The sequence below is a fragment of the Xenopus tropicalis genome, chromosome 7 (assembly GCF_000004195.4).
Source record: "Xenopus tropicalis strain Nigerian chromosome 7, UCB_Xtro_10.0, whole genome shotgun sequence".
NCBI classification, from domain to species: domain Eukaryota; kingdom Metazoa; phylum Chordata; class Amphibia; order Anura; family Pipidae; genus Xenopus; species Xenopus tropicalis.
The window spans coordinates 16,640,236-16,667,244 of record NC_030683.2 but is presented as its reverse complement, the minus strand read 5'-3'; the positions used below and the strand labels follow the sequence as shown (position 1 = coordinate 16,667,244).

At 45.9% G+C, this 27,009-nt stretch overlaps 1 protein-coding gene across 24 annotated transcripts in view; it reads left to right on the top strand.

Moving 5' to 3' along the window:
- The window catches only part of ank3 (ankyrin 3, node of Ranvier (ankyrin G)), a 244,965-nt gene that overhangs the window by 36,310 nt on the left and 181,646 nt on the right, over positions 1 to 27,009 (top strand). For 4 of the 24 annotated variants that reach the window (XM_031905294.1, XM_031905295.1, XM_031905289.1 and 1 more), the window contains exon 1: positions 24,761 to 25,138. The exons of 1 other annotated variant lie outside the window; for it this stretch is intronic. In XM_031905294.1, coding sequence (XP_031761154.1) covers positions 25,025 to 25,138 — 114 coding nt within the window. In that variant the 5' untranslated portion in view covers positions 24,761 to 25,024. Of the gene's footprint in view, positions 1 to 24,750; positions 25,139 to 27,009 lie in introns of those variants that run through there. 19 more of the 24 variants (XM_031905298.1, XM_031905293.1, XM_031905296.1 and 16 more) reach the window with 9 other exon arrangements.

Genomic DNA, 27,009 nt, shown 5'->3' with positions numbered 1-27,009 from the left:
TACAAAGATCCAAATTACAGAAAGACCCCTTATCCGGAAAAGCATTCTGGGAGTGTGGCCATACTGCTAGCATTACTGTAATATTTATTTTGGGACTCTGATGCGGCCCAGAACTCAGTAATCCTGCACATTCTCACACTGCTGCTTTGTCTGGGTTTTAGGGCCCCCCCGACTCCAGGGTCCCAGTGAGAGTCAAAAGCTGTAGGGGCATTTCATCAACAAGGAGCTCCAGGCTCCACCACATCTACAGGTAGTCCTGCTGTGGCCTAAGGCTCAAATAGTCCATGTTTATTAAGGCATTAGTTCCCCTGTATGCAGTCACTCACACCTTAAGGTGGCCATACACGGGTATATTTCAACTGCCACCCCAGCAGTGTATCTGCCAGTGTATGGGGCCCTCCGACAGGCCTACGATAATACCAGGAACTTAGTGCCCCAGTCGCTGGAAGCCCTGCTGGTTCATGTTATTTCCCATTAGGGATATCACACGCGTTTCTCTCATTCCCTGGGCCTCAGGCTTCTGTTCCAAACACTTTCATGCTCATTAAACTGCATTACAGCTTTGAATTCCTTGGGGCCAGTGGGCCCACACTTGCTAGGGCTTGTATCCCTCTGAGGGATGTGCTGTGCTAGGGACTCGCTGGCCACAAAGCACCATTTCTAGCCCTCACTTGGCACATTTGAGGTGGGGGGAGAATGAGAAGTCGTATAAGAAGGGTTTGGGTACAACTTAGGGACCCAGACAATTATTATTATTTCTGACCACTAGATGGCGATGATCTGCTATGGAGAATGCCACTGCCAAAGCAAGCAACATGGCAGCTCCTGGCTAAAGGAATGTTGAATGGGAAATATCTGTTGTTTACCATCAGAAATACAGTCTGATTAAGTTGGCCCTGGCAAGCTGGCAGAACACCTTTAGGAACTGCAGCCCCAAGTCTTGGATAACCCGTGAGTCACCCACTGTCATTTCAAGGGCTCCACTCAGCTGAGAGATCCATTAAATGGCATTAGAGAGGCAGGAAAAGAGAACATTTTGCAGAAATGGAAAGTCATAATTTGAGCTGCTGTGAGTCATTTGGGCTGAGAGAGAGCTGAATGCTGTGCGGCTCAGGCTTCCTTGCAAAGGAGATTAAAGGGCAACTAAAGCACAAAAATGACTTTGTCTTCTTATTTGCCCTCTCAAAAGGCGGCGTGTGTGTCCTTAGCTGAAACATCTTAAAGAAGGATAGGGCAGTGGGAAGGGAATCAGGGAGCTGAGCAAAGCAAGGGGAACAATATTGTAGATTGTAAGCTCTTTTGGGCAGGGCCCTCTTCACCTCCTGTATCGGTTATTGATTGCTTTATATGTTACTCTGTATGTCCAATGTATGGAACCCACTTATTGTACAGCGCTGCGGGATATGTTGGCACTTTATAAATAAATGTTAATAATAATAATAACAACAACCGCCACTAAGTCACTAACCACAGAGCTCATTAGAAACACACCCAGCGGCACCAAAACCAGATGGAACCCTCAGTGTTTTCTCTTTATTTGGTACATTTAGTACAACATATATTTTTGTACGTTGGTCCATCTGGAGATCGGATCTGCTGTGATTTTACCTCGTTCTCAGAATAAAAAAATATATATATTTTGGAAATACAAATGTTATTAGCACCAATGTTCTGTCTAAATACAGTCTGTTAGTGTTTGTCATGCAGGAAAGACGGGGGATATGGGAATCGGCTTCCAGCACAACTGCCTGTAACTACTAACTGTCCTACAACTGTGTGTGTGTCAGAACTAGGGCTCTATAGTAGCACTTTGTGTCTGTGTGTCTTTGTCTGTGTGTCTGTCTGTCACTGGGGGAGAGAAACAGACTCACATTCTCACTCTTCACTAACTCCTAATAAGGCAGTTATTGTCTGTGCAGTAACCTCCCTCCTAAATAATCATAGTGTTGTATTAGTCTCACTCACTGCCGGCCTCCCTCTGATCTACCCTCTGTCCCACAGCCCCAGTCCCTTCCCAGAGGCTATTATCCCCCCACTGCTACTATAGGCACCATCTCTCCCTACTATACCTGCTATCCCACAGCCCCAGTCCCTTCCCAGAGGCTATTATCCCACTGCTACTATAGGCACCATCTCTCCCTACTATACCTGCTATCCCACAGCCCCAGTCCCTTCCCAGAAGCTATTATCCCCCCACTGCTACTATAGGCACCATCTCTCCCTACTATACCTGCTATCCCACAGCCCCAGTCCCTTCCCAGAGGCTATTATCCCCCCACTGCTACTATAGGCACCATCTCTCCCTACTATACCTGCTATCCCACAGCCCCAGTCCCTTCCCAGAGGCTATTATCCCCCCACTTTTACTATAGGCACCATCTCTCCCTACTATACCTGCTATCCCACAGCCCCAGTCCCTTCCCAGAGACTATTATCCCCCCACTGCTACTATAGGCACCATCTCTCCCTACTATACCTGCTATCCCACAGCCCCAGTCCTTTCCCAGAGGCTATTATCCCCCCACTGCTACTATAGGCACCATCTCTCCCTACTATACCTGCTATCCCACAGCCCCAGTCCCTTCCCAGAGGTTATTATCCCACTGCTACTATAGGCACCATCTCTCCCTACTATACCTGCTATCCCACAGCCCCAGTCCCTTCCCAGAGGCTATTATCCCCCCACTGCTACTATAGGCACCATCTCTCCCTACTATACCTGCTATCCCACAGCCCCAGTCCCTTCCCAGAGACTATTATCCCCTCACTGCTACTATAGGCACCATCTCTCCCTACTATACCTGTTATCCCACAGCCCCAGTCCCTTCCCAGAGGCTATTATCCCCCCACTGCTACTATAGGCACCATCTCTCCCTACTATACCTGCTATCCCACAGCCCCAGTCCCTTCCCAGAGGCTATTATCCCCCCACTGCTACTATAGGCACCATCTCTCCCTACTATACCTGCTATCCCACAGCCCCAGTTCCTTCCCAGAGACTATTATCCCCCCACTGCTACTATAGGCACCATCTCTCCCTACTATACCTGCTATCCCACAGCCCCAGTCCCTTCCCAGAGGCTATTATCCCACTGCTACTATAGGCACCATCTCTCCCTACTATACCTGCTATCCCACAGCCCCAGTCCCTTCCCAGAGGCTATTATCCCCCCACTGCTACTATAGGCACCATCTCTCCCTACTATACCTGCTATCCCACAGCCCCAGTCCCTTCCCAGAGGCTATTATCCCACTGCTACTATAGGCACCATCTCTCCCTACTATACCTGCTATCCCACAGCCCCAGTCCCTTCCCAGAGGCTATTACCCCCCCCCACTGTTACTATAGGCACCATCTCTCCCTACTAAACCTGCTATCCCACAGCCCCAGTCCCTTCCCAGAGGCTATTATCCCCCCACTTTTACTATAGGCACCATCTCTCCCTACTAAACCTGCTATCCCACAGCCCCAGTCCCTTCCCAGAGGCTATTATCCCCCCACTTTTACTATAGGCACCATCTCTCCCTACTAAACCTGCTATCCCACAGCCCCAGTCCCTTCCCAGAGACTATTATCCCCCACTGCTACTATAGGCACCATCTCTCCCTACTATACCTGCTATCCCACAGCCCCAGTCCTTTCCCAGAGGCTATTATCCCCCACTGCTACTATAGGCACCATCTCTCCCTACTATACCTGCTATCCCACAGCCCCAGTCCCTTTCCAGAGGCTATTATCCCACTGCTACTATAGGCACCATCTCTCCCTACTATACCTGCTATCCCACAGCCCCAGTCCCTTCCCAGAGGCTATTATCCCCCCACTGCTACTATAGGCACCATCTCTCCCTACTATACCTGCTATCCCACAGCCCCAGTCCCTTCCCAGAGACTATTATCCCCCCACTGCTACTATAGGCACCATCTCTCCCTACTATACCTGCTATCCCACAGCCCCAGTTCCTTCCCAGAGACTATTATCCCCCCACTGCTACTATAGGCACCATCTCTCCCTACTATACCTGCTATCCCACAGCCCCAGTCCCTTCCCAGAGGCTATTATCCCACTGCTACTATAGGCACCATCTCTCCCTACTATACCTGCTATCCCACAGCCCCAGTCCCTTCCCAGAGGCTATTATACCCCCACTGCTACTATAGGCACCATCTCTCCCTACTATACCTGCTATCCCACAGCCCCAGTCCCTTCCCAGAGGCTATTATCCCCCCACTGCTACTATAGGCACCATCTCTCCCTACTATACCTGCTATCCCACAGCCACAGTCCCTTCCCAGAGGCTATTATCCCCCCACTGCTACTATAGGCACCATCTCTCCCTACTATACCTGCTATCCCACAGCCCCAGTCCCTTCCCAGAGGCTATTATCCCACTGCTACTATAGGCACCATCTCTCCCTACTATACCTGCTATCCCACAGCCCCAGTCCCTTCCCAGAGGCTATTATCCCACTGCTACTATAGGCACCATCTCTCCCTACTATACCTGCTATGCCACAGCCCCAGTCCCTTCCCAGAGGCTATTATCCCCCCACTGCTACTATAGGCACCATCTCTCCCTACTATACCTGCTATCCCACAGCCCCAGTCCCTTCCCAGAGGCTATTATCCCCCCACTGCTACTATAGGCACCATCTCTCCCTACTGTACCTGCTATCCCACAGCCCCAGTCCCTTCCCAGAGGCTATTATCCCCCACTGCTACTATAGGCACCATCTCTCCCTACTATACCTGCTATCCCACAGCCCCAGTCCCTTCCCAGAGGCTATTATCCCCCACTGCTACTATAGGCACCATCTCTCCCTACTATACCTGCTATCCCACAGCCCCAGTCCCTTCCCAGAGGCTATTATCCCCCACTGCTACTATAGGCACCATCTCTCCCTACTATACCTGCTATCCCACAGCCCCAGTCCCTTCCCAGAGGCTATTATCCCCCCACTGCTACTATAGGCACCATCTCTCCCTACTATACCTGCTATCCCACAGCCCCAGTCCCTTCCCAGAGGCTATTATCCCCCACTGCTACTATAGGCACCATCTCTCCCTACTATACCTGCTATCCCACAGCCCCAGTCCCTTCCCAGAGGCTATTATCCCCCCACTGCTACTATAGGCACCATCTCTCCCTACTATACCTGCTATCCCACAGCCCCAGTCCCTTCCCAGAGGCTATTATCCCCCCACTGCTACTATAGGCACCATCTCTCCCTACTATACCTGCTATCCCACAGCCCCAGTCCCTTCCCAGAGGCTATTATCCCCCCACTGCTACTATAGGCACCATCTCTCCCTACTATACCTGCTATCCCACAGCCCCAGTCCCTTCCCAGAGGCTATTATCCCCCCACTGCTACTATAGGCACCATCTCTCCCTACTATACCTGCTATCCCACAGCCCCAGTCCCTTCCCAGAGGCTATTATCCCCCCACTGCTACTATAGGCACCATCTCTCCCTACTATACCTGCTATCCCACAGCCCCAGTCCCTTCCCAGAGGCTATTATCCCCCCACTGCTACTATAGGCACCATCTCTCCCTACTATACCTGCTATCCCACAGCCACAGTCCCTTCCCAGAGGCTATTATCCCCCCACTGCTACTATAGGCACCATCTCTCCCTACTATACCTGCTATCCCACAGCCCCAGTCCCTTCCCAGAGGCTATTATCCCCACTGCTACTATAGGCACCATCTCTCCCTACTATACCTGCTATCCCACAGCCCCAGTCCCTTCCCAGAGGCTATTATCCCCACTGCTACTATAGGCACCATCTCTCCCTACTATACCTGCTATGCCACAGCCCCAGTCCCTTCCCAGAGGCTATTATCCCACTGCTACTATAGGCACCATCTCTCCCTACTATACCTGCGATCCCACAGCCCCAGTCCCTTCCCAGAGGCTATTATCCCCCCACTGCTACTATAGGCACCATCTCTCCCTACTATACCTGCTATCCCACAGCCCCAGTCCCTTCCCAGAGGCTATTATCCCCACTGCTACTATAGGCACCATCTCTCCCTACTATACCTGCTATCCCACAGCCCCAGTCCCTTCCCAGAGGCTATTATCCCCCCACTGCTACTATAGGCACCATCTCTCCCTACTATACCTGCTATCCCACAGCCCCAGTCCCTTCCCAGAGGCTATTATCCCCACTGCTACTATAGGCACCATCTCTCCCTACTATACCTGCTATCCCACAGCCCCAGTCCCTTCCCAGAGGCTATTATCCCCCCACTGCTACTATAGGCACCATCTCTCCCTACTATACCTGCTATCCCACAGCCCCAGTCCCTTCCCAGAGGCTATTATCCCCCACTGCTACTATAGGCACCATCTCTCCCTACTATACCTGCTATCCCACAGCCCCAGTCCCTTCCCAGAGGCTATTATCCCCCCCACTGCTACTATAGGCACCATCTCTCCCTACTATACCTGCTATCCCACAGCCCCAGTCCCTTCCCAGAGGCTATTATCCCCCCACTGCTACTATAGGCACCATCTCTCCCTACTATACCTGCTATCCCACAGCCCCAGTCCCTTCCCAGAGGCTATTATCCCCCCTCTGCTACTATAGGCACCATCTCTCCCTACTATACCTGCTATCCCACAGCCCCAGTCCCTTCCCAGAGGCTATTATCCCACTGCTACTATAGGCACCATTCCTACAGATAAAATATTGTATTGTGGGTGTAACATTTTGCTCCAGGTTTGTACATAAGGATTGTGTCACTATTATCCGTGACATTAGATACAATAAAATGGATTTGAAACAAATGAGTTGAGCAAAAAGAAACATTTCTCTTGATACATTAATAAATAATGTCAGTTTCTAGGACAGCTCATAGGAGAGCAGCGAGGAGCCGATATCTTCAGGCTTAAATACAATTGTGGCATTTAGAGAAGAAGAGCTTTAGTGCCAGGGGTGTGAGTATTCGGCTGGGGAAATGGATCAGACAAACATGTTCAGTATAACCAGACTCCAGTCTCTCTATTCATATATTCATTTACATTTCCCCCAATATATCTTTAGTAGTTGAATGGGGGAGGGGGGGGGGGTGCAGGGAGGTAGGTCCCTGCCCTGTAGAGCTTACAATCTACAGGCACAAAGAAGAAGTTGGTGTTGCTGGACTACAGCTCCCAGCATGATTTAACCTTGGATAATATGTTCATATATGTTTGGATCTGTAGCCCAGCCACAACTGAGTGAAGTGCAGTGATGATATTTAGATCCCTTTTTAACATGTGGGAGCTGCCATATTGCTGAACTTGACTGAATCCTTCTCCCCTAGTTTCTGTATTTTAAATGATATAAAACTGCATCCAATTGTTTTTCTTGTTTTTGCTCTTTGTGTAACCAACCAACTAATGCTAAGCTGTATACTGTACATTATATCAATGTTATTCCCACTGGCAAGTCTTTAGTATTCTGTGTGTTCCCTTACCTTCTTATGTGCTATAAAATCCCCAGGCCTGCCCAGGGATATAGTGGAATAACAGCGACCTCTAGTGGCAAGTGTGGGGTTTATTCATAGAAGTGCTGGGTACCATGAATTATAATGCCCAGAATGTTGTATTTACGTTTGAATAATTGCAAAAGCCGCTTTGCAGCATAGATTGATTATCATTTTTCATTTATACCAATTGATACAAATGCAAGGTCTTAGGTGAAGCCGACAGGTTAAGTTCCTACCTGCTTAACTGGGTTGGCAGCCGTGCCCTCTGGTGACTGAGTTTAGTACGGCTGCTGTGATTGCTTTTACTTATCTCTTACTCTTAAGGAGTAATGTAATATAGGTTTTAAAGTTTGCATTAGGTCTAGTAACCCATAGCAACAAACTGCAGGGAGCATTTACAGGTCACCTTTGCTGCTGTGGTGTAATTGGCCTGGTGCAAACTGTGTAACTTTGAATACATTACCCCCCCCCCCCCCCCCCCCCCAAGGTGCCGTATGTATTCCTGGTGTACTCCACCTGTCACAGAGGATGAGACACTGAATATTCAGTGTTGTTGCTGTTTGTTACATGTGAGCAAACATGGAAAATTGTTCACTGTAACCAGTTTGTTGATTGGTTATATTCCCCTAAAAGACTGTTTGATTGTTTTACAGGATATTACTTGGTATTCAGTAGAGGCTACTATAGGTTTTACAGACAAAAACAATATTTCCTGCAAAGAATGCTAAGTTCCACTAGGTGGCAGCGCTGAGTAATTCTATGGTATAACTACAGATTCAATCTGATTCCTCATAGAGCAATGTGTTTTGTTTTGTTTTCATTTAGCTTATCAGTTATTCTTACTTACATTGATTTGAACAGGCTTGTAAAGAGAATCCTGGGATCTGTAGTTTGATACCAGTGGGCAAGCTGCCTAGTTATAGTCAATGCACACAACCCTCTAACTGCCTGCCTTCTTATTTCTGTAGCTTGGGTAAGAACCATAATAAAATATTGCCCAATGCTATTCGTGCTGACTTAATCCTCCTCTCTGTTTCTCAGCCACCCACACAAGCACATACTGAGGGCAGCAGGTTGCTCATTTCTGTACCACATTTCCCAGTGGGTCACAAAAACAAGAATTTTATTACATAAAATTGCAATATAAACAAAGGCCACTAGAGGGCAGCATACACTGGGAAAAGGAAATGCTGAGAATGGATATCCCTGACTCTAAATGACTGTGCAAGCAAAGAGAGGCCTGCTGTGGTGTATGCTGCTCAGTGCAGTCTGCAGTGTGATTTAAAGGGCCGGCAACACCAAATGCAGGTCAGGTGACCTCTAATATTTACATCATTTTTTTCCTGATTCAGAAGTTTCATGTGACATAAGTGACAGCACAAAGCACAATGTGCGTTATATCCTAGGTATAGAAATACATATGGCAAGATTTTCATGGGACTTGTGTATGATAAATAAATTATGAAAATAAATTGATGTTTTACAGTTAGTACATATTGATGAGATGTTCAGATAATGGATATAACCCGTACAGGTATTGGACCCGTTATCCAGAATGCTTGAGACCAAGGGTATTCTAGAAAAGGGGTCTTTCCGTAAGTTGGATCTCCATACCTTAAGTCTACTAAAAAATCAATAAACCATTAATTAAACCCAATAGAATTGTTTTGAATCCGATAAGGATTATTTATATCTTAGTTGGGATCAATTACAGGTACTGTTTTATTATTACAGAGAAAAGGGAATCATTTAACCATTAAATAAACCCAATAGGGCTGGTCTGCCCCAATAAGGGGTAATTATATCTTAGTTGGGATCAAGTACAGGTACTGTTTTATTATTACAGAGAAAAGGGGAATCAGTTTTAAAATTCTGAATTGTTTGATTAAATAGAGTCTATGGGAGACAGGCTTTCCGTAATTCGGAGCTTTCTGGATAACGGGTTTCTGGATAAGGGTTCCCATACCTGTATAAAGATTTGGTTCAGTATTCCACCAAATCTTTCATGAAGGATCTGGGGTTTGTCCGAAGTTGGAAATAGTGGATTCAATGTATCCCTATAAATGATATACAGTATATATATATATATACCCAGTGGGCCCTGCCAGCCCAGACCCTGTCGCTCTCCCGCTACCCTTTTCTCCTGATTGCAGCAAATGTAAATACCCTTGGCTGTCTGTAGGGGCCCATCGGGGGCCCGGGATTCTACACGGACTCACTGGTGCTATGGTGTGATTGTGTGGCAGCCGGCACAGTGTAGCACAGCAGCTCCAGGCTTATTAATAGAATATTTATGAGAACACTCCTACTTCCAGCCAAGGACAGAGGAGCAGTTCCTATTGAAACAATGAGTAGAATAAAGTAGTTGGGCGGAACCGGCCTTATCAATAAAAGGGTCAGCGTTTATATGTATAATCCATCAAGCCATGTATGTGGTTCAGGAAGGCATTCCGAAGTCTTTTGGCAGCCATGTCTTTCATACACGGGATTTACCCACGCTTTGCTCACTGACGGACTGGGAATTCTAGGGCCCATTAGAGATATCTAGGGCCCATTTTAGACCCCATTGGATAGGAAAAGTAGTAAATGGGATCTGCATGACACAGCTACATATAAGAGGGCTGATGGGAAATGTCATGCATATTGTCATCTCTGTGTCTTGTGGGATAACGGCCCTTCTGTCTGCCACATGGATGTTTTGCTTCTGATATCCTTATCATTTACAGTAGGGGGTACATTATCCCTTATAATGCATGAGTGATACTCAGAGTTCCCTGTATAACTCAGCCTGCAGCCTTGTGCCTTTATATGGGCACAGAACCCCTCAGTGACTGCTAATATCCTTATCATTTACAGTAGGGGGTACATTATCCCATATAATACATGAGTGATACTCAGAGTTCCCTGTATAACTCAGCCTGCAGCCTTGTGCCTTTATATGGGCACAGAACCCCTCAGTGACTGCTAATATCCTTATCATTTACAGTAGGGGGTACATTATCCCTTATAATACATGAGTGATACTCAGAGTTCCCACTGTTTTTTCTAGCTGTAATGTTGGTGTGTAGGCGCTATCTCAGTGCATTGTGCCTGAGTCTGAGCTTTCAGAAGGAGCCTACAGCTAACCAATTGTTTCTCCTAATCCCATGTAACTGGAGGAGTCCCAAGCCGGACTTGGATTTCTTACTATTGAGTGCTATTCTGATACCTACTGGGAGCTGCTATCTTGCTCCCTTCCCATTGTTCTGCTGATCGGCTGCTGGGAGGGGGGGGGATATCACTCCAACTTGCAGCGCAGCAGTAAAGTGTGCCTGAGTCTGAGCTTTCAGAAGGAGCCAGCTCTACACATTAGAACTGCTTTCAGCTAACCTATTGTTTCTCCTACTCCCATGTAACTGGAGGAGTCCCAAGCCGGACTTGGATTTCTTACTATTGAGTGCTATTCTGATACCTACTGGGAGCTGCTATCTTGCTCCCTTCCCATTGTTCTAATGGCACCCATGCCTTGTGCGTCTCTCAGTGCTGTGTATCAGTTACTCCCATGGGCGCTCTTGTGCAGAGGGACTGGGAGGGGTCGGCTCGTACAGGAGCTGTCAGTTCTACCTTTCTGGTTGGGGAAGGTGAATTCTCTGGGCATCCTGGATTGCTAAGAAGGCTCTGCATTTCTATCGTCACTGCCATATCGATGCCACGTTGTGTTAAGCTCAAGATGAGGAGAGGCAGACATTGGGTTTGAGTGGCCGGCAGGGGATAAGTTCCAGGTCAGTAGATAGAGAGGCGCCCTGGGACCGGCACTGGGTACATCTCCAAGCATGAAAGCCCCCAGCTGCTAAATAGTATGCTAAGGATATTTCTGTTATGGAACGGGCGTAAGGTTCTGTAATAACAGCAGTAGGACATCACCTGATTTCACAAGGGCAAATATTCTTAAATATAAAGTGGCTGATTTACTAACATAAGGCTAAATGCAGCCAGTGCCGGCAGAACAGCACAGAACCTGTCCCTGGGCCCCTGAGGGCTCTAACGGGTCAGTGAGGGCAACATAAAGGATGAGCTGCTGGGTGTGATCACTTGCTTTATAAATACAGTATCAGTACAGTATGGATCCCTACCATTTACATTGGGATAATATGAGTCAATATCACAGCCACCCAAACACATTATTTTCACTTCTATAATAAGCTCAGGTGCAAGAAATAAAGGAGCGAATGATATTATACGTCATCCGGTGCCATTGCACTTATATTAGTGGCTACTATGTTGCTATACAGCTGCCTACTGTCTCATACGCACAGTCTCAGTGTAGCCTATGGGAATGATCCTCTGTGTCTTGTGGGATAAGGGACCAGTGCCCTTCTGTTGTGCCACATGAGTGACTTCTAATATCCTTATCATTTACAGTAGGGGGTACATTAACCCTTATAATACATAAGTGATACTCAGAGTTCCCTGTATAACTCAGCCTGCAGCCTTGTGCCTTTATATGGTCACAGAACCCCTCAGTGACTGCTAATATCCTTATCATTTACAGTAGGGGGTACATTATCCCTTATAATACATGAGTGATACACAGAGTTCCCTGTATAACTCAGCCTGCAGCCTTGTGCCTTTATATGGTCACAGAACCCCTCAGTGACTGCTAATATCCTTATCATTTACAGTAGGGGGTACATTATCCCTTATAATACATGAGTGATACTCAGAGTTCCCTGTATAACTCAGCCTGCAGCCTTGTGCCTTTATATGGGAACAGAACTAGAGCTGGGCGGTATGACCAAAAATTTTTATCACGGTATTTTTCAAAATTATATCGGTATCACGGTATTTGACGGTATATAAATAAAAAAATAAATAATAAATATTGGTGGCCCCCCACCCCCCCAACACCAACCCCAACCCCCCCCAACAACCCCAGCCCCCCCCCAACACCAACCCCCCCCAACCCCAGCCACAACCCCCCCCCAGCCCCCCCAACCCCAGCCACAACCCCCCCCAGCCCCAGCCACAAACCCCCCCCAGCCCCCCCAACCCCAGCCACAACCCCCCCAACCACAACCCCAACCCCAGCCACAACCCCCTAGCAGAACTTACCCAACTTGTGGTTCCTCCAGCTCCAGCGATGCGTCCTAGCGACGTCGCGTGCGCGCTGACGTCACATGCGCGCCGACGTCACGTACGCACGGGTGCAACCCGGAAGTAATAGGAGAAAAACAGCAGGAGGCGCGCATACCGGTATAGCGGTATGTTTAAAACTCATACCGTTTTTTTTTTTAAAAACCGGTATACCGCCCAGCACTACACAGAACCCCTCAGTGACTGCTAATATCCTTATCATTTACAGTAGGGGGTACATTATCCCTTATTATACATGAGTGATACTCAGAGTTCCCTGTATAACTCAGCCTGCAGCCTTGTGCCTTTATATGGGCACAGAACCCCTCAGTGACTGCTAATATCCTTATCATTTACAGTAGGGGGTACATTATCCCTTATAATACATGAGTGATACTCAGAGTTCCCTGTATAACTCAGCCTGCAGCCTTGTGCCTTTATATGGGCACAGAACCCCTCAGTGACTTCTAATATCCTTATCATTTACAGTAGGGGGTACATTAACCCTTATAATACATAAGTGATACTCAGAGTTCCCTGTATAACTCAGCCTGCAGCCTTGTGCCTTTATATGGTCACAGAACCCCTCAGTGACTGCTAATATCCTTATCATTTACAGTAGGGGGTACATTATCCCTTATAATACATGAGTGATACACAGAGTTCCCTGTATAACTCAGCCTGCAGCCTTGTGCCTTTATATGGGAACAGAACTAGAGCTGGGCGGTATGACCAAAAATTTTTATCACGGTATTTTTCAAAATTATATCGGTATCACGGTATTTGACGGTATATAAATAAAAAAATAAATAATAAATATTGGTGGCCCCCCACCCCCCCAACACCAACCCCAACCCCCCCCAACAACCCCAGCCCCCCCAACACCAACCCCCCCAACCCCAGCCCCCCCAACCCCAGCCACAACCCCCCCAACCCCAGCCACAACCCCCCCCAGCCCCCACAACCCCAGCCACAACCCCCCCCAGCCCCAGCCACAAACCCCCCCCAGCCCCCCAACCCCAGCCACAACCCCCCCAACCACAACCCCAACCCCAGCCACAACCCCCTAGCAGAACTTACCCAACTTGTGGTTCCTCCAGCTCCAGCGATGCGTCCTAGCGACGTCGCGTGCGCGCTGACGTCACATGCGCGCCGACGTCACGTACGCACGGGTGCAACCCGGAAGTAATAGGAGAAAAACAGCAGGAGGCGCGCATACCGGTATAGCGGTATGTTTAAAACTCATACCGTTTTTTTTTTAAAAACCGGTATACCGGTTAAACCGGTATACCGCCCAGCACTACACAGAACCCCTCAGTGACTGCTAATATCCTTATCATTTACAGTAGGGGGTACATTATCCCTTATTATACATGAGTGATACTCAGAGTTCCCTGTATAACTCAGCCTGCAGCCTTGTGCCTTTATATGGGCACAGAACCCCTCAGTGACTGCTAATATCCTTATCATTTACAGTAGGGGGTACATTATCCCTTATAATACATGAGTGATACTCAGAGTTCCCTGTATAACTCAGCCTGCAGCCTTGTGCCTTTATATGGGCACAGAACCCCTCAGTGACTTCTAATATCCTTATCATTTACAGTAGGGGGTACATTATCCCTTATAATACATGAGTGATACTCAGAGTTCCCTGTATAATTCAGCCTGCAGCCTTGTGCCTTTATATGGGCACAGAACCCCTCAGTGACTGCTAATATCCTTATCATTTACAGTAGGGGGTACATTATCCCTTATAATACATGAGTGATACTCAGAGTTCCCTGTATAACTCAGCCTGCAGCCTTGTGCCTTTATATGGGCACAGAACCCCTCAGTGACTGCTAATATCCTTATCATTTACAGTAGGGGGTATATCACCTATCCCAGGTTTCAATGCATAGGGCCTCTGTACATGTAAGATTGTACAGCAGCCCCATTCAAGGTTACAGTAACGCCTTTAGAATGTACCTGTTCTTTAAAAGCAGCTCTTTGTGTTCTTACAGGGAATATCAGGATAACAATCACTGTGTTTACTTGGTTGGAAGTGAACAATCTTTGTCTTTGTCTTGATTCATTATGTTTAATCCAGTGTGTAATGAGTATAGAGCCTGGCAGCGTATCCCAGCCTGTGTCGCACACTGCCTTGGCACATAATAGCAACCTGTCAGGGAGTCATTTGCTTATAGCTCCATTCATGAAAGCTGCATGAAGCCCCTAATGAGAGGAGAATATAGTAACCACATGACTGCATTGCTCACCCCTTCCCAATAGCTGTGACATTTAAAGGAACAGTACAGATAAAAGGTGCGTTGCTGCTATGTAGAAACATAGGGGGGGTGAGTACAGCGAGTGATCCGACCGGCCAGAAACAGAGCAGTTGAAAGAATGTCAGAATGTTGTAGCCGTGCCAGGCAAGTATTAAGTGTATTGGGTTTGTACAGATGTTCTACTAGAATATTCATGTAAAGGAGAACTAAAGCTTAAGTAAAGAACTAGGCTCGAAATAATGTACATTATGTTTTGGGCTTCTCTACCAGCCCAAAGGCAACCGCAGCCCTTAAGCAGGGAAGATCTGTGCCCCAAAAATGCCCCCAGACTCCCCCCATCTTCTTTTCTGCTGATTCCCTGCTGCTGTCACTTACCTAAGCTTAGGGACCCACTCACAATATACTGTATATACATTTTCTGCTTGATATTTGCAACAACCCCTAAGCTTAGCTTCATAACAGCTGCCCAGGGCACACTGAGCATGTGCAGTGCCACAGACACTACCTGCTATCCCACAGCCACAGTCCCTTCCCAGAGGCTATTATCCCCCCACTGCTACTATAGGCACCATCTCTCCCTACTATACCTGCTATCCCACAGCCCCAGTCCCTTCCCAGAGGCTATTATCCCCCCACTGCTAATATAGGCACCATCTCTCCCTACTATACCTGCTATCCCACAGCCCCAGTCCCTTCCCAGAGGCTATTATCCCCCCACTGCTACTATAGGCACCATCTCTCCCTGCTATACCTGCTATCCCACAGCCCCAGTCCCTTCCCAGAGGCTATTATCCCACTGCTACTATAGGCACCATCTCTCCCTACTATACCTGCTATCCCACAGCCCCAGTCCCTTCCCAGAGGCTATTATCTCACTGCTACTATAGGCACCATCTCTCCCTACTATACCTGCTATCCCACAGCCCCAGTCCCTTCCGAGAGGCTATTATCCCCCCACTGCTACTATAGGCACCATCTCTCTCTACTATACCTGTTATCCCACAGCCCCAGTCCCTTCCCAGAGGCTATTATCCCCCCACTGCTACTATAGGCACCATCTCTCCCTACTATACCTGCTATCCCACAGCCCCAGTCCCTTCCCAGAGGCTATTATCCCCCCACTGCTACTATAGGCACCATCTCTCCCTACTATACCTGCTATCCCACAGCCCCAGTCCCTTCCCAGAGGCTATTATCCCCCCACTGCTACTATAGGCACCATCTCTCCCTACTATACCTGCTATCCCACAGCCCCAGTCCCTTCCCAGAGGCTATTATCCCACTGCTACTATAGGCACCATCTCTCCCTGCTATACCTACTATGCCACAGCCCCAGTCCCTTCCCAGAGGCTATTATCCCCCCACTGCTACTATAGGCACCATCTCTCCCTACTATACCTGCTATCCCACAGCCCCAGTCCCTTCCCAGAGGCTATTATCCCCCCACTGCTACTATAGGCACCATCTCTCCCTACTATACCTGCTATCCCACAGCCCCAGTCCCTTCCCAGAGGCTATTATCCCACTGCTACTATAGGCACCATCTCTCCCTACTATACCTGCTATCCCACAGCCCCAGTCCCTTCCCAGAGGCTATTATCCCCCCACTGCTACTATAGGCACCATCTCTCCCTACTATACCTGCTATCCCACAGCCCCAGTCCCTTCCCAGAGGCTATTATCCCACTGCTACTATAGGCACCATCTCTCCCTACTATACCTGCTATCCCACAGCCCCAGTCCCTTCCCAGAGGCTATTATCCCCCCACTGCTACAATAGGCACCATCTCTCCCTACTATACCTGCTATCCCACAGCCCCAGTCCCTTCCCAGAGGCTATTATCCCCCCACTGCTACTATAGGCACCATCTCTCCCTACTATACCTGCTATCCCACAGCCCCAGTCCCTTCCCAGAGGCTATTATCCCACTGCTACTATAGGCACCATCTCTCCCTACTATACCTGCTATCCCACAGCCCCAGTCCCTTCCCAGAGGCTATTATCCCCCCACTGCTACTATAGGCACCATCTCTCCCTACTATACCTGCTATCCCACAGCCCCAGTCCCTTCCCACCCTCTCTTATGCTTTCAAATCACTGCATTTCCAACAACTCTTGATTCCTACAAAGCATTTTCCTTATAACTCCAGTAGTAATATGAATATTCACTGATCGTGTGCGTTCTGGTCACTACTGTTGAACAAATCCATGGAGAGGAATCAGTGCCAAACAGTAAGTCAGCAGGTTACTATATCAGGAGCGATCACTACGCTGAATTATTCTCAGTTTGATTGGAGTTGGAGGGGGGCCAGCTCTAGAATGTAACGGGTTGTTTTTTTTTATATAAAGAACCTTATTGTGTGTACTTAGCAATAATGAAAAGTTTGAAACAAACTGCGGCTGCAGATATTTGATAGGCCCACGGCTTTATCTCTGTTATAATGGCCTGTAATTCCACTCAGAACTTGATATCAAAATTTAAATGCCTGATCAAATTACACATAGTTGCGTATATTAAAAAGAGTCAGCCCTACTCACATTATACTCACATTATAGCCTGGCTAAGGATAAGGGAAAGCCTAGCTTGAAAGACATTGACCCTCATTGATTAAGAAAGGTGCGAGATCAGTATGATTTGGCTCTGTTCTTAGGTAAAAGCCATACATTTCTGGGAGTCATTATACCATTATGCATTAGGGCAGGTATAACCTGGGCTGTACAACTGGGCTACTGACTTTTGTTAACCAGGACATCAACGTCCTTGATCCATAACCTGATCCCCATCCTTGAATATCAAAGTGCCACTAGATGAGCTTTCCCTTTTGTACTTAGTATAGAAGAATAGACGGTGTTTGGTGAAGGTTTTACACTGATAGGGCAGCAGGGACATCGCTAAACATCTTGCAACAAGGTCAGGTTACATTGCAGACTGGGGCAAGAGGGGCTGTTGTTCAGAATGGAACGGAGGGGCTGCTGAATGTGCACTATACTGGAGGCCCAGCTAACACCTTGGTCTTTTGGGGCATCTCTTTGTGTCACCGTGGCCCAGTCAAATCCTGCGCTTGACTGATGCCAAGTCAAAGTGTCAAACAATGGAAGGTAAATGGAAGCACATTCCTCTCCATTTATAACACCGGAGAAACCGGGTTTTACTCTAAAAAATGTTTACTTTTGGATATAAATAAACCTTCTATGTTTCAAAATGTATTTTCTTATCCGGCACAGGGGAACTATTATCTAACTAGCATCACTATCAGAGGTGGGAGTAGGAGACCTGATTTCAGTCATAGGCAGCAAATTGCTAGACATACAGTAGATACTTGGGCCATTTAAGTCTTTAACGAAATACCTGAAACTAAAAGTTGCCCTTGGTTGGCCGTCTATCTACCAAACCAGTGTAACCATTATCCTTGTATTGATTTTGTGATACTATTGGCAAAGGTCAAAGTCTTATGACATCACTGTTGGAATGTAAATGTTGATGATGTTTGTATCATTAGTGGTCATTGCTCAAACCTGCTCTCTATGACAATGTGTCCCTGCCGTGACATTTTTATGGCCTCAGTGTCAGACCTGGGGCCAGGGGCCCATTAGAAAACCTTAGACCATGGTCCCATTCAAACTCTTTATTCTCCTACCTACTCTATTAGCCTATTTCACATCATACTATCCTCTATTCTTCTATCTATTAAGCTTCTCTGTTCCCATTGATAAATAGAAAATGACCATAAATAGGCAAATGGGTAGAAGTAAAAAGGGCCCACTGACACCTGGGCCTACTGGCAGTTTTCCTGGTATCCCGCTGGCCGGTCTGACACTATATGGCCCCCAGGCAGCAATAAGTGCCTCTGACTTCTTTATATGACATTATAATAATATCATTACCTATTTCTTGGGCATATGAAACATTGTATAATGTATAATAATATAAGGAGAACTGCTTTATTCAAGAGAACCTGCTGGGCGGGGGGCTTTGCTGAAGAGCGGCTTACAGTTGATATTGTGCCCTCTTGGTTTAGCTTGGGGTACAGTGTTTACATGTTACATGTATGTGAATAGACTGAAGCAACACCCGTGAGCAAATCACCCTGATTGTGTTCCTTCTTCAGCCAGAGAGTGCTAAGTCTCACTTTCCATGGCATTTATACTGCTATAAAATGGTATTATTTGTTTACATTTTCCCTATTTCCCATGGTCCCGTTCTTAGCCCAGCAGCCATGTTGTTGTTTGTCTTCTCAGGCTGACCTAGTTAGTACATAACAGTTGGCGAAATCAATTTTCCATCTGGATTAAAAGAATTTGGATAAAGCAGAGACCCTCCCTTGCATATTAGGAGGTTTTACAGTGCTAATGTTACGTACGTGCCGACATCTGGATAGGGCAAGCGGAGATTAACCAGGCTGCACTCTGCCGCCGCACTCTCCATCCTGATGAAATGTGTATTAATGTTTAACTGCCCACTGCCTGTGGCTCAGATAGATTTTAGGTGCAAAATTTGGTGTCCACAGTGCTGTTAATTGTTTGGTGCCGGACTGTTTTGTTATACAGAACAACTGGGATTTATTTTATTACTGTAATCAAGATTAGATTGCATGGCAGCCATTAGCCAATGCTTGTCTGAGAGACAAAAGCAATGGCTTTAGTTCTATATGTAAACCAATGAGTTGCTAGTTTGTCTTAAGCTTGGCATATAGGAAGGTTGTCAAACCAGCAGATCTTTGCTCAGTTCGGCAACACTTGATGTGGGTGAAATTGTGCTAATCCAATCACTTGGACTCAGGACCCATGATTAGATCATACTGGGGGTCTATGGTGACCATATCAACCACCAATGCAGACTCCATTTCTAACCTGGCCGATATGGGATGGGCAGGCTGTTGGAAAGACCCCATAACAGGCACAATAGTCTTAGTGAAGTTGCGTTTTCCAAATTCATCCAGTTTCTTCCTATACTCCATACAGGCATACACTCCATACTCCTTATGAAACTGCCCCTAGTGTGTGTGAATGTTATAGGGACCTTAGACTGGAAGCTCCACTGGGGCAGGGACTGATGGGAATGTGATAGGGACCTTAGATTGTAAGCTCCACTGGGGCAGGTACTGATGGGAATGGGATAGGGACCTTAGACTGGAAGCTCCACTGGGGCAGGGGCTGATGGGAATGTGATAGGGACCTTAGATTGTAAGCTCACTGGGGCAGGGACTGATGGGAATGTGATAGGGACCTTAGATTGTAAGCTCCACTGGGGCAGGGACTGATGGGAATGTGATAGGGACCTTAGATTGTAAGCTCCACTGGGGCAGGGACTGATGGGAATGTGATAGGGACCTTAGATTGTAAGCTCACTGGGCCAGGGGCTGATGGGTATGTGATAGGGACCTTAGATTGTAAGCTCCACTGGGGCAGGGACTGATGGGAATGTTATAGGGACCTTAGATTGTAAGCTCCACTGGGGCAGGGACTGATGGGAATGTTATAGGGACCTTAGATTGTAAGCTCCACTGGGGCAGGGACTGATGTAGAGGATGAGTCTTTTGAGTGCATACCAATCAGTGCCTAACTGTATAATGAAATTCTCTTTTATTCCAGCTGATAAAAATACCTACTTATTTGGATAATCATTTGTGGTCTCCAATGTCCATCTAGATGATACCCATGTAATCCAAAAGAATTAGCCTTAATCTAGATATTAAAAAAAAATATGGAAAAAAACCCCTAATTATTGATTCACAAGATAAGTCTTGGATTCGCTGCATAAAGTTTTTAGATACCCCCCCCTGTTCTAGTGCATGGTACAGTCTGTTCGGGGTGTTGTACCCTCAGCTCTTTAGCTTCTCCTGATTAATGTGTCTGGCTAAATCCTTAGTGTTCAAGTGAATCTGAATTAAAAGTGCTAAAATGAGGAATTGATTCCTGTATATGGGGTAATAAGTTGGGCACATAGATTTCAGGTATCCATTCTGCTCTACTGCATGGTATTATAGGGATTTGAATAGAATATTTGGCATTTGACAGAATCCAAACTTTGCAAAATGTAAATTCAAAGATTAATTTTAATATTGTATTCTGTGCCCCCTCGAAAAATTATTGCTTGGAAACGTCCCTGCCTCATTGTCGAGTGATACTTACATGACTTACTGCACTGGCAGGATCAGGCAGGGTCAGACTGGACCATCTAGGACCCATCAGAGAACCTGCCCTCTGGCTTCTACTTGGGATGGCCCATGAGTGTATATATAATAAAGAACCAATGGTTTAGCCCAGAGGATTGGCACCATTTAGTACCCTGGTGCCTCATTTATGTTTAAATCTTACCAGCCTGGCAGGGCGGTGTTGGCATGGATCTGGGAGGGTTGGAGAATGTCCTTGGCTGGAAGTGATGTCATTGTGCTGAATGCTCACTGCCCATGTTGCATAGTTACATAGGGTTGAAAAAAGACCAGAGTCCATCAAGTTCAACCCTTCCAAGTAAACCCAGCACCCACAAACCTATACTTACCCATCTATACCTATCTGCACAAACTCACCTGACACCAGTAAATGCTTAAGGAGATACTGTCATGATTTGTATGGGGTATTTTTAATTTCTAAATTACACTGTTTACATAGCAAATAATTCCCTCTGCCATTTAACGTTTTATTCTTAAACCAACAAATGTATTTGTAGCTGTAATATTGGTGTGTAGGCGGCATCTCAGTGCATTGTGCCTGAGTCTGAGCTTTCAGCCAGCGCTACACATTAGAACTGCTTTCAGCTAACCTATTGTTTCTCCTACTCCCATGTAACTGGAGGAGTCCCAAGCCGGACTTGGATTTCTTACTATTGAGTGCTATTCTGATACCTACTGGGAGCTGCTATCTTGCTCCCTTCCCATTGTTCTGCTGATCGGCTGCTGGGAGGGGCGGGGGGGATATCACTCCAACTTGCAGCGCAGCAGTAAAGTGTGACTGAAGTTTATCAGAGAACAGGTCACATGGCTGTGGCATCCTGGGAAATGAAGAATATGGCTAGCTTTATGTGAAATTTCAAAATTAAATTTAAAAAATCTGTTTGTGTTTTTGAAAAACAGATTACAATGCAGGATTCTGCTGGGGAAGCTCTATTAACTGATGGGTTTTGTAAAAAACATGTTTTGGACACCACAAACCAAGTCATTGGTTGGACTGGGAATTTTGAAAATTGTTAAATCCTGTCCTGGTGCTTCTAGCATACAGTATCCTTTGGTTACACATGGGCAGATATTATCACCAGTCAGCACAGCAGAATTCAGTACAGGTATGGGACCTGTTATCCAGAATGCTCTGGACCAGGGGTTTTCCACATAAGGGATCATTCTGTAATTTGGATTTCCATACCTAAAATTTACGATAAAAACTTGAAATAAACCCAATAGGACTGATCTGCCCCCAATAAGGGGTAATTATATCTTAGTTGGGATCAAGTACAGGTACTGTTTTATTATTACAGAGAAAAAGGGAATCATTTAACCATTAAATAAACCCAATAGGGCTGTTCTGCCCCCAATAAGGGGTAATTATATCTTAGTTGGGATCAAGTACAGGTACTGTTTTATTATTACAGAGAAAAGGGAATCATTTAACCATTAAATAAACCCAATAGGGCTGTTCTGCCCCCAATAAGGGGTAATTATATCTTAGTTGGGATCAAGTACAGGTACTGTTTTATTATTACAGAGAAAAGGGAATCATTTAACCATGAAATAAACCCAATAGGGCTGTTCTGCCCCCAATAAGGATTAATTATATCTTATTTGGGATCAAGTACAGGTACTGTTTTATTATTACAGAGAAAAGGGAATCATTTAACCATTAAATAAACCCAATAGGGCTGTTCTGCCCCCAATAAGGGGTAATTATATCTTAGTTGGGATCAAGTACAGGTACTGTTTTATTATTACAGAGAAAATGGAATCATTTAACCATTAAATAAACCCAATAGGGCTGTTCTGCCCCAATAAGGGGTAATTATATCTTAGTTGGGATCAAGTACAGGTACTGTTTTATTATTACAGAGAAAAGGGAATCATTTAACCAATAAACCCAATAGGGCTGTTCTGCCCCAATAAGGGGTAATTATATCTTAGTTGGGATCAAGTACAGGTACTGTTTTATTATTACAGAGAAAAGGGAATCATTTAACCATGAAATAAACCCAATAGGGCTGTTCTGCCCCCAATAAGGGGTAATTATATCTTAGTTGGGATCAAGTACAGGTACTGTTTTATTATTACAGAGAAAATGGAATCATTTAACCATTAAATAAACCCAATAGGGCTGTTCTGCCCCAATAAGGGGTAATTATATCTTAGTTGGGATCAAGTACAGGTACTGTTTTATTATTGCAGAGAAAAGGGAATCATTTAACCATGAAATAAACCCAATAGGGCTGTTCTGTCCCCAATAAGGGGTAATTATATCTTAGTTGGGATCAAGTACAGGTACTGTTTTATTATTACAGAGAAAAGGGAATCATTTAACCATTAAATAAACCCAATAGGGCTGTTCTGCCCCCAATAAGGGGTAATTATATCTTAGTTGGGATCAAGTACAGGTACTGTTTTATTATTACAGAGAAAAAGGAAATAATTTGTAAAAATTATTTGATTAGAATGAAGTCTATGGGAGATGGTCTTCCTGTAAGCTTTCTGAATAACAGGTTTCCAAATAGCGGATCCCACTCTTGTATTGCTCCGTGTCCCTTCTCTGCCACGGATACTTGTTAGTACACTGGGTAAGGTGCGATTGCAATGCTAATATCTATACAAAAATCATTGTTTTGAGCGGATCCTTGGAAATTGCGCCTGATGCCCTCCATGCTTATTGCCTAATTATAAAATACATTTAGGCACATTTGAACATTTGAAAGATCTTTTTTCAGCAGGAATTAAATGTTTTATCCAATTCTGTTTCAATATATAAATAACTATTTATTAAATGGCCTCCAGCATTCCATAGTGCTAGGTTATATGATATATATATATAATATATTTTATTTACACGCTTCTGCGTGGGACATTGTTTTTCTCCCCTCACAGCCACCACGCGTGTCAGAAGCAGGAAAAACAACATGTAAACATCTATTTTGTACAGGTTTGGGGTTAATTATTAATATCCCCCTTCTGAGCTGTGATTGGCTGCTTCTGTGTACATTCCATTAATAGATTCTCCTTCAGGGCCCCTTTCTACTGCTGCTATTTCGGACGGCGTGATGAATATTCAGAAGCTGCAGATGCTGAGGACTCAGGTGGCTTAAAAGATATTGAGGTGATGGAGAGGAGGACTCAATAGGAAGCGCTCAGCTGTAATCTATTGTTGATGGGTCTGAGGGACATTTAAAGCAAAAGAATTGGATTGGAACCCGGTGCAGCGTTCCAGGGACCCCCCACGCCTCTTCTGCACATCAGCCCCATCCCATGTTTTCCTTGCTGCTGCGGCGGCGGTGAGTTGTAACGAGTATGTTCTCCTCTGTATAAGACAAGGGAGCTCTCCATACCCTCCTCCCTTCCATGTGTTGTCATACAGAGAAAAAGCTCAGCACAAAAGGACCAGTGTTGAGAGATATGGCAGCACTGGTATTGTGCAGTGCATAATGCAGCTGGGGATCTTTATGGCAAGATAATTTCTTTTTTTTTTTTTCTTGGGAGGGGGGGCTATTTTATTATTTATTTCATTTTTTTTGCCGTCATCAGCAGTTATACTACAGTGGGGAGTCAACGCTGCGCTGTGGATTTGAGGAAGAATTCTGCTCTAATTCTAATTATGCGTCTATCCATGTGCTCCTTCGCTTGATCCTTTTTTTTTTTCACTGCATCGTTAAGAGCAATTCCCCCCCCCCCCCCCCCCCCCCCATTGCTGGGATCACATAGGCACATCCAGCTGGTGGCTTGGGATCCAGGCTGCTCTGCTTCAGCTGCCTCTTTCTCTCTCACTCATGCGTGACAATGCCCCATAAAGGTGCTGGAAGGTAAAGTCATGAGAATTCGGCCGGCCCGCTCCTTCTCCTGCACCTCCGTCCTTCTCTTGGCTGCTTGGCTTGCCCTTCTCCATCCTTTGGAACGCTGACAGGGAGTCGGAACCGAAGGCACGTAAGGATATAACCTATTCCAAGGGAACCTTTATGGGATATTTAGCCTCATCATGGCTCACGCTGCGTCCCAGCTAAAAAAGAACAGGGATCTGGACATTAATGCAGAGGAAGATGCAAAGGAAAAGAAAAGGCACCGGAAACGGTCAAAAGATAGAAAGAAGAAGGTATTCTTGTCTAAATATATTTATATCAGACACCTGTCTATTGATCCCAAACCCAAACCCTGGTCTCATTTGTCTATCCAGATGCCCATTGTGCACACAGGCTGCAGGTGTGTGTTCCGTAGCCGTATCCGTGGGCTGTTGTATACTGATTTTCTTAGAAAGCTGCTTTCATGACTTTTAATGCTGAGATTTAGGGATATACATTTCCAGGCTGTATCTGTTATACGTATCAGGGCTTGAATTACTGAACAGGGAAGGGAGAATGCCTGGGATCCCCCTTATTTAAGGACTGGATTAGTCAGAAGGATGAAACCTGTGACCCCCTTGGCTGTGATTGAACTGGAACTCTCAGCCTTTATTATTAGTAGGTTGCTGTGGTAGTGACAAAGCTGAAGGCACTTAAGTTAGCCATTGCTTACCTATATACTAAGAAAATGATTAAAAGAATATGTCATGAGTATGGTCCCCATGAAATGCCCTCTCTGTATATGTAGATTCTGCATGTATCTTATAGAGAAGTGGTACCCAAACAGTGGGGCTGGCCCCTATGGGGACCCAACGATGGGTGCTAATGGCTATTGCTGATAGAAACTGCAGCTATGGCAAGGTGACTGTTACAATCAAATATCCATATATCTTTCATTGTGTTTTTAATAATGGAGCAATGAGAAGGCATGAAACCCTCTGCTACACAAACAAATGTTATTGAGGCAGCGTCTTGTTTCTGAATAACGCAGGGCTTCCGTAAATTGGCGTAAATGGGAATAAACTGCGCCAGGATGGGGGAAATAATTGTGACTTTCTTAGGACAGGGCTATCGCTGCCCGATGCTTGTGGTGTAATGGACAAAGGGACATTAAACTGAATATTCCATTATGGGCATGTATCTCCCATGCAAACTCGGCTTAATGGGGGTCGGGCCCTGCAGTGCTTTCACTCTCATCGGATGTAGTTAATATGTATTAACCAAAAAATAAAGGTCCATCGACTCAGAACAACAGACGCCTGCTGCTGCTGCAGGTTTTTATGATCCTTTGTGAGACCCCCCCCACCTCCCCTCCATGTAAAGGATAGATAATCCTAATTTACTCAGAGCATTGATGCATGAGTTCCTCCAATGACATGCAGATTCCCCCATCCCATTTGCTGCTGTGCCATCAAGCCCCCATACTGCTTTGTCCCCTTTTATTGCCATTGTTACCCAGATCGCTCGGCAAGGTCTATAGGGCAGGTTGCACCAATACGCAGAGATAAATGCCTTTATTGCTCAGCTTTGGTTATATTCTTATATAACAGGTGTAATAATGGGATGGGTAAGTTCCAATGTCAGCACAATATTCCTCAGGATGTGCATGATATTTGCCCCTTTGGGCTAAAGCACAGGCCTAATAAATAAGTGGCAGCTATTTGGGTCGCTGTATCTTCAGATGATTTGGCATGTTTATAGAATTAGGAATTTACTGATAATTCAGACTGTGCTTACAATTTGGAATTTGGCAAATATGAACTACAGTTCCCATCATGCCAAATTAGCCAAAGGGACGGTGGCAGGTGTAATCCTGTGTCCAAGGTTGAGTGTTAAGTGATGTATTGAACAAAACTGCAGCTCTCTGTATGTTGCTGTACTGCAACTCCCACCATCTCTAACAGCCCAGGGGACTATAGAAGCTTTTTGTAGGGATGGGCAAACTGTGCTCTTTCAGATATTGTTATACTGCAATTTCCAGCTCAGAAGTTCAATAGCTGGAGGCTCTCGGGGGTTATCCATCCCTGGTCTGGTGTATTTAGTGCCATTGTACAGTGTTGCAGTGTTGTGCCATGTACCAAATATTCAGCATATGGCTCAATATCAGTAATACAGATCTGTATAC